Below are 8881 nucleotides of genomic sequence, written 5' to 3' on the forward strand. Positions count from 1 at the left end.
TGCAAAGGTTGAGCAGGATCGGCTGCACGCAATGATACAATTACCGCATACGCACAACAATGTTGCCTAATCTGCACCCCGCGGAATGCAGTGCTGCTTCCTGTCATGAGGTGGAAGGAACCAGATTTGAACCCCACAAACCTAGGATACGAATCCTTCCGACAGAGCTGCCGTAACAGCACCTTAACACCTCATACTCTTCAAGACTTTTCTAGCTAATGGGGCCAACACCACCCGGCAGAATAGGCAGACCGACCCAAAGGGTGATTTCATGCAAATGGTGCGCATGATGACAACCACAGCGACCGTTTGCAATGAAATAGGTGTGTACGGTGCTGCTTGTACAAGCTTTCGTAATTTCGGAATAGGGGTTGGCGGGAGCGGATCTCAAGAGACTCGCACTCGGCCATGACGTGTGCCGAGGTGCCTTGCCTGTCCTCGCAGAACGGGCAAGTACTGTCGTACCTGTCCGGAGACATCTCGTTTCGCAGTGTGGGATGCGCTAGCGACCCCGCCTGTATCCTTCGATTAACGGTCTGGTGTTTTCGGTTCAAGTGGAGAACCCACTTCAATTTCAACCACGCCGATACCTTTTTTTGTTGTTGTTGCATTGCAGTAAATGCGAGAGACGCAGATGCAAAGTCTTCGCAAATACATTGCTCTGCAGCATGTGCTTAGGCCCGTATCACGTCTTTACACACGCGTAATAACAAGGTTTATCCCATTTTGTTTCGCTTTACCAGAGCATATCAGGCAATGTCTGTGCACGGAGTTAGGGCTGTGAGAAATTTGAAATAATGCCGCTCTGAGTTTACGCGACAGTAGTGCACAGAAATATTAAGAACATGTATTAGTTTTTTCGGGTCTTGTCCTTGCGCACGGAATTGCTGGTGAAGATTGGTCTTACTTGAGTTTCTATCGAGGTCTGTCTCTGCACGGAGTTATTCTTGCAAGAAATTTCAAAGAATGTGGATTTGAGTTTACCCGACAGTAGCGCCCATAAATATAAAGAACATGCATTATTCTTTTCGGGTCTTGCCCCTTGCGCACTGAATTGTGTGCGTGAAGTTTGGTCGTACTTGAGATTTTGTCGAGGTCTTGGCGCACCCGTTCCACGTTAAGCAATTGTAGTCGCTTTAGGCTGACGGGCATTCGCACTATGATACGAAAAAACTGGTTACCATCGAACAAGTGTATTGTCGTCTACTTAAATGGTATTTCGCGGACTAAATTCTTTTTCCTCATCAGATACGGAAATGGCGAGTGTGTGGCAATCGAGTGTTCAGGCTTAAACAATTTGCTGCGTTTAAGCTCCCATGCGGTGCATTCGTTGTTTTTACTCAGCACCGCCTAACTGGTAGGGTGCGCGACATGTCAGAAATTCTTGTAAAGTCCAAATCTACTTACCCTTAGACTTTTCTGCAGCAGTCTAATTGTCCAAAATGTCATACTAACTAAGCGAGAAATGGATCTGTGGAAGAATAACGCGTTCTTTCGCGAACGAAGAAACTGACACCTTTAACAAGCCACGAAGTGGCATAAAATAGTCACGAGTAAAGAATAGGAAGCACGGACTCCGGCACGAAAGAACACGCCTCAGAGAGACGGGAGAGAGCAAAAAGCTGTTATATGCAGCCCGTGTCCACAGGGCTGCTCGGCTTCTTGGTAGGGTTACAGGGATTTGTCTAGTCTTGGCGTGTTTTTTTAATGAGATTCGCTATTGTGGTCCATAGAGCTCTTCCTGATCCTTAGGTGGTGTGACCCAAGTCTCCCAGCTAGAAGTCCGCTTTGTGGCAGGAATTGATTGGAGGAAAGATCTCAGTGTGGCTTGTAGTTTTGGCATGTCAGAACTTGCGTTGATTAGTGGGGTATTGGCCGCAGTGCGATCGTTTTGGGGTTCCTAGAAATCCGTCTATGTAGTGTTGAGTGTGTTATGTTTGTAGTGTGCCGGTTTGTGCTCGTCAAATGAGGACCGTTTCAGGGCGCGTGACTTTCGCAACATAAAGGACGATTGTTCTTTGATCTCTGACGTGCCGTAAGTACTGTCGGCGAGTGTGATGTATTTCTGGGAGGTGGTCTTTTGGGTCATAGAAGCCAGGCCAGGGTGTTGGGGTGCCCGAATCATAAAAAATAGCAATTCGGAATAAGGCGTGGCTCTTCCTGTTCTCGTTCACACTGGCGTGCCTAGTGGCGCAGGTCCCAGAAGTGTGAAGCTCCGGGTAATTGCGCGTGATATTGGCGAGTGTGCAGCGCATGTGGGGGAAGATAATATTCCCTGGTATGTTGCGATTTCAGATTTGCTGCCCGTGATGATGACCAGGTTCATTTTGTCTTCGTGTACTTTTATAGCATTGACGATAGCCTGAAGCTCCAGAGACGACGATGATGGTTCGGGAAAGTACTTGGCTACTGCGAAGAAAACGGCTCTTTGAAAAGCTGCCGTTCCGATTTTGGTCCCTTTGTTCTATGCATAGTTGGATTAAATGGTTCCTGGAGAAAATGTCTTCCTGTTGTAACGGTTTGCCCTGTCAGCGGGGTGACTTGCTTGGTCTGCACCCATATTTTTGGGTGTGGGCTTGAAGGTTATATTGGCTGTACTGAACCATGGTGGCGGCTGCAGAAGAATGTGCTAAAGTGTGTGACCTAGGAGGATGAGACGACATTGAGGTCATATTTGTAGTCATTGATTTTGGGCCAGGTGACGTGTTAGTTTTCTCATTCGGTGTATCTAACACGCCAGTAGCGTATAACGAATCAGTTTGGGTGACTCGTCAGGTGCTTGGTACGATACGGGTGATATTGCGAAGAACTACTTCGAGTTTCTCATGCTGAGTGTTTGTCAGATAGTAGTAAGGAAGGCTTTACTTAATCTGTGAGATAAGAAGAACTTTCACCACCATGGGACATTCACGTTTTCTTAAACCATAATTGCTGCGGGGCACCCTATTTATCATGTGGAGGATCTGGTTCACTTGGTAAGTGGTGGTTTCCAGCCGGGTTGTACCTGTGCCGTTCTTGGTCCATGTGAAAGTCGAGGCTCGGATTCAAGAGTATCTTTTTTGACAAGTTTATTTGCCTTTTTTCTTTCTTTGCTGTTTATGAGTAGCCCAATCGGTTTTCAGGTATCCTTGCAGAAGTTTATGACGACCGTGTGCTCTGTATTCTCAGGAGAGCAATCCACTCCAATATATTTCCTCTATTGAGCGACAGTGTCTATGCTTCAGTGCAACGTCTCTTTTTGAGTGCGAGGAGAGGCCGTGTGGCAGGAAAGGGTAATGTCATCGACATAGAATGCATGTTTTAGGCCAGGGACAGCATTCAGGAGGGGTGGAAGATCGTTGATGACCAGCTAAAATGGAGTTGGAGAAAGTATGGTGCCTTGGGCACTCCTCCTGTAAGTTAGCTGGCGTTACTGACGTGGTCTTCTACAGTGATGTGGACGAGCCAAGGCACTCTGTAATATAGTGGATAGTTCTTGGTCCTAATTTGTTGCCATTCGCTTTTTCGAGTTTTGGACCTGAGCGACGGTGTCCAAAGCTTTGTTTATGACGATGCAAGCTATGGCACGAGTCCGTGTTTCGGAGTAGCAATACGTGTGCAGTTTTCCATTCCATAGGAATTTGGCTGCTTCCCAGGGATGGGTTGCGTAACATAGGAGGGCTTTTAAGTCGTTCTACGGTAGTGTCTGCATCATTTTATAAGCAGTTTCGTCTGGTCAGGTATTCCCTCGCATGCTTTTTACGGCATTTTCTAGTTCACCAATAGGGAATGGCCGATCAAAGTCGTGAGTTGATGGCTGCCGAAGGGATGATTTCGGGTTCTCGTAATTAGATGCTTTTGTGGTATGAGGGAAATGATTCATTGGACTATCAGCTTTTTCTGGCATTTTCCAGCTAATTAATAGTGAATGGAGGATCAATTCCCTTAGTTAATGGTTGGGGGAGTGAAGACTTCGGGGAACCGTTATTAGATACTTTTTTGGCGTGCGAATAATGATCCGGCAGAATATCAGCTGAGCCATCGTTTGTCTTTTTTTTTACGGAGCTTTAATCTTTAAATGGTGTGGGTTGTTTTCTTGCAGCCTAGCAACCTTTTCAGGATGAAACACACTTTGCTTGTATAGAGGCGGCCGTTCATGCTACTGCACAATTGCTCCCATTTATCATTAGACAGCTGTCGCGAATATCGCTGATTTTCATCGAATTGTTCGTGAAGTTGCAGGTGTAGTTTTTTGTTGTGTTTGTTTCTGTGCAATTGTTTATCAGGCTAACCCGCAGGTTCCATAATACGAGGAGAGAATAGTTAACTGTCGGCTTTTCTCGTGTATTAGTCTTGTATTAGCGTGGGACCTTGCCCCAAGTCGTAAGAGGGATGGTGCGGATTTATTAGAGTTTGGTTCGTCGGCTGCAGTGTTTTGTGCGTAAATGCGCCAATTATTTCGCAAAGATGTGATGGTCGCTGGACAGGTTTTTGGGGTGTTAGACCATTGTGCATACTTGGATTGAATGGTCCATGCTAGTTCTGGCATCGCATTTCTTTCAAAGCTATTTTTAATACAGGTCAATTCCAGGATGTTCTGAATTGCTGCAAATTTTGCTTGTGGAGTGACTTCTATTTTGTGGCCTCGTGGATTGAGTCCGTATAGCCCCATGCTGTGGTCTGGCTATTAAAATCTACAGCAACGACCAGGTGGTTATGCTTGTGGCCGTGTCCCATTTTTTTACCCATTCCACCAATCCGGCGGACCTCCTTGGTTTCCCGAATGGATTTAACATTGTCAAGGGTTCCATCGTACTCGTTGATAGGCATTGAACGGCCACCGTTTCTTGTGTGTCCGTGTTTCATTCAGAGGGGTTAATCTGGATGGCTGGGATGCAGTTGACGATGAAAGTTAGGGAAAGTACCAGAGTTGTGCTCTGTTATGTGCGACGTTTGGCGAATGTACTGCGAAAACTGTTGAATGTAGTGTAGCGCGGGATGGTATGACATTCGTCAGCTTCTTGAATGATGATGAGATCAGGCTGTTGCCGGGAATTTCGGATGTGACACCGTATGTCAGCCTTTCTTAGTTGTAATCTTGGGCAGTTCAATTGCCAAATTAGTGGGTTCAGAGCTTGCTGAGAATTATGGGTTATAGTCAGTGCCGTTGGTGTCTGTTGTGATTGAGCTTTGGACAAGTGCCTTCGTTGCTAGTGGCATGTGTTCTAAAGACAGGCGTTCGTTGCCCAGGCTACTAAATAGTTGTTTCATGCGGTTAATCTGAGCCGTTAGGGCAACGATGAAAGACTGTGAACTTTCGATTTGGGCCTGATAGTGAGTCCGGAGATTTTCTATTTGTTGTCACTGTTGTCGAATTAGGCCATAGTGATTCACATGGGGATACGTGGGTGGTGTGAGGACAGCTGCTGGTGAGTCGTTTCTTCTGGAAGTTGGGTGTAGTCATTGGATTCATTTTCGTTCGCGTCATAATTTCCCTGCAAGATGGCGTGTAGGAATTGGGCGCATGATGAAGAGCTGGGAGGCTTGGCTTCCTTACCCTAGGTAGAACTATCGCTTCTGGCCTTTGAAGATAGGCAGCGCTTCTTGTCGGAAAAGGCCGAGTCACATATTCCTGTCGCTCCTTGTTGGGAGTCTTTAGGCGCTGTTTTAGCAGTGTCGAGTCGTCCTTGCTGCGGCCTAATGCTCAAGACCTGTCTCACATTAGGAAAGGTATCCTGGATGGTAGATTTACAGAGTGCACTGAACTGATTTATCAGCTGTGGGAATTTGGCGTAGTCCAATGAAGGGGTAGTGGTTCTTTGTTTGGCCGTTGCCGAAGACGGAAGAGCAGTTGTTGACGAGGCCGTTGTTGACGACCGGAGGCAGCTACCTATACCGCGAGGTGTTGGTAAACTAACGCCTTTGTATGGGTGCTATTAGCACGTGGATTCACTACGCACGTAATTCAAAATATGACTTAGAATCGCGGCGGCTCATATGTAGCCTCAGATGAATATGTATATTCCGTATATCATCTAATATGAGGCGGGGGTTACAAGATCAAAACGTTATTTCGACCTCAAGCGACCTCACCACTTGCAAATGCATTTTGTGCGTATTATTTAACAACAGGCACCGTTTTGAAGAGTAGGGGAGACAAAATAATTTCGTTCGTGCATGCTTGTGTTCTTCTGATGGATGACCTCCCTTAACAGTCAAGAGAAACAAAATATCCTGGCACCTTTAAACAAAACTATGTGCCACCTCCATGTCGTGTGCTAAGAAATGAAGGACGATCACTCTAACGGGTACGACTTGAAGACAGCGAAGCTGTGCGCAACCTTCACGATCATCACGACGGTTTAAGTCCAGGATTGCAGCCGATTTGCGTCTGCTGCGCTGCAGCAACGACCTTTACTCCATATTTGTTTCATAATGGCAAAGAAGGGAATCAAAGAAGCGGCACGAACGAGCGCAAGGCGCGCACTTCAACTAGGCGACCGCAGGTGCGACGTGTACACTCACGTGATCTGTGTGGAAAAGGTGGCATGATTCCTCTGCCAACAGTTATAGCCGAGTGCGTACGTCGTTCGACTGTCACGTACAAACTCCCTATTATACCATGCTGCGTAAGACGACTAACTAACTCCGTTCATCTGCAAGGCACAGGCTCGAATCCTGCCAGTGCCGGTGATATCCATCTTTGATACTGTCCCACTGAGTTTTGTGAAACGCCGCAATCAGCCCACTGCTATACAGATTCGCTGTTTTAACGCTTAATTGGGTATAGATTAGCTCATCATTATTTTCCCTCTCCTTTTCCTGGTGCAGAAGGCGAGGGCCAGTTGGACGTGGCGGATGGTGAGGATGAGGAGGAGGACGAAGAGGACAGCCTGACGTGCAACGTGTGCGAGCGGTCGTTCGCTTCAAAGCGGCGGCTCTCGCAGCACCAGCAGCGGAAGGGCCACTTCGGCTGCCCAGTGTGCGACGCACTCTTCCCGTCATTCCTTGCGCTCGAGCACCACCGGGAGTCTCTGGAACACTGGTCGGATGATGAGGAGTACGAGGCACTACGCCACTCAAGGTATGCGGACGATGATGGTGGTGGTATTTCTACCATGGTGACAGTATTGGAGGTGGCAAGGATGATAAGGACGGTGAATATTATTGTTACTATTATTATTATTATTATTGTAAGTATAATCATAATGATGATGATGATGATGATTGGTAGTGGCATCCCCTTTGTAGCGCGGTGATGACGTGAGCCATCTCCCCCGGAAATTCATGGAGGTTACACAACTGTCTTGCGTCGGAAATCTTGCCCCGCGTGAAACGTGTCCCACGAAAAAGCAAAAGTAAAAATATCAAAGGAGTAAAAACTAATCAGCATCGATAAGCAACCTCGCCCTGCACCCCCCCCCCCCCCCCCCCCTCCGGCTCCGTTGAAGCTAAGGAGTGGCACTGCACTGGAGCGGCACCAAGGGGACAAAAACTGGACTTTGCTAAACGTTTACTTTCAATACCAACGCTTAATAAAAAATAAAGCTGGGTTTTCAAAATAGAAAGCAGGAATTGGGCAATATTTAGTTATGTTTTCACGGTTTCTTAAACTAAACTTTGCTGAACATTTATTTTCAATAACAAAGCTTAACAAATTAAAGCTTGTTTTTCAAATTAGAAGGCAGGAATTCCGCATTATTCAGTTATGTTTTCACGGTTTCTTAAACTGGACTTTGCTAGACATTTATTTTCAATACCAAAGCCTAATTAAATAAAGCTTGTTTTTCAAATTAGAAAGCAGGAATTGCTGATTATTCAGTTATGTTTTCATGGTGCCTCTTTTAATGACTAACGGCTGCTACAACTAAATTGCTCTGACTTATTGAAATAACTGCATTGCTGCGATGCATTATTTCTAGTATCGGTATTTCTCGGTGTGTCGCTAATCAAGCATCAATCAACATATTTCCCCTCTCTATGTTTGAATGAGCGGGGTTTGACTTGGATATATAACCAGGCGAACGAATGAAATAAAGTTTGGTCCAACGAGCATCTCTGAATGATAAAATTGAGTTAAATGAGTTAAATTTCATTAAAGTTCGGTGAGTTAGTGTGACTTAATGTTCGCTGAGTTAAATGGGATATGCCTTCATGGGGAAGCGTGCATCAACGTGGTAATGATGCTGACGATGTTGATGTAACTCCCTATCCTTACTTTCTGCTTTAAGGGCCCCCGGAATGCGGCAGGCTCAGCGTGCCAGAAGGTGCGGCGAAGATGATTTCTACGACGGGGATGACTTGGACGACGAAGACGAGGAGTCTTCTTCTGAGGATGATACTGACTCCGACTCAGATGGAGCCGAGCTGGACTCGGATTCTGAAGATCTCGAGAGGCTGTTGTGACTACTGTGTACGCCCTTAACAACGGCCTGGGAAACGATTGGCGTCAGGCGGGGCTGGTTGTGATGTGACGTGACGTGACGTCTCCTTCATTGGACCTGACGTCATCCTGCAATGAGACTTGGTGAAGGACACCTGACAAGAGGGAGAGAACAACTATATAGTAGCGGCGCTCCCTAAGCACTGTGGTCCTCTGCATTGTTCCCCAACGATTGGACTGAATAGGTGACGCAAGTTAAGTTAAACTGAATGAGCTGTGAATAATGTTCAGCAGAAATAAAATTAAACACGAACAAAACACCATCAATGGTATGCCTAAATTTCAGTGCATCGTGGTTTGAGTGTAGAATAATCTCAGAGCTTGTTTATGTATTGCAAAGCTGATACCATTGCACCTCACCGATGTACGTCGTACCGCTGTTACTGAGCCCTCATGAAGCAAGATATCCTAATCTGCTTGTTGACGTTCGAGTCCTGCTGTTACTTATTTTGTTATTTG

The 8881-nt window shown here is 46.2% G+C and overlaps 1 protein-coding gene across 1 annotated transcript; it reads left to right on the plus strand.

Annotated features, from left to right (window-relative positions):
• The first annotated feature begins 3768 nt into the window (after positions 1–3768).
• Positions 3769–8608, plus strand: LOC144139811 (uncharacterized). Its single transcript, XM_077672064.1, has 3 exons — positions 3769–3784; positions 6811–7063; positions 8211–8608. Exons 1-3 carry the CDS (start codon positions 3769–3771, stop codon positions 8383–8385), a joined length of 444 nt encoding a protein of 147 aa, XP_077528190.1. The 3' UTR covers positions 8386–8608.
• Positions 8609–8881: the final 273 nt, after the last annotated feature.

Source organism: Haemaphysalis longicornis, unplaced genomic scaffold (assembly GCF_048455015.1).
Source record: "Haemaphysalis longicornis isolate Haplotype H1 unplaced genomic scaffold, Haemaphysalis longicornis Haplotype H1 scaffold_5, whole genome shotgun sequence".
NCBI classification, from domain to species: Eukaryota; Metazoa; Arthropoda; class Arachnida; order Ixodida; family Ixodidae; genus Haemaphysalis; species Haemaphysalis longicornis.

What these genes read in the sequence shown, in the direction of transcription:
- LOC144139811 (XM_077672064.1), top strand. An exon ending in GAGGCACTACGCCACTCAAG is followed by an intron (nt 7,064 to 8,210) that starts GTATGCGGACGA and finishes TTCTGCTTTAAG; the next exon opens with GGCCCCCGGAATGCGGCAGG.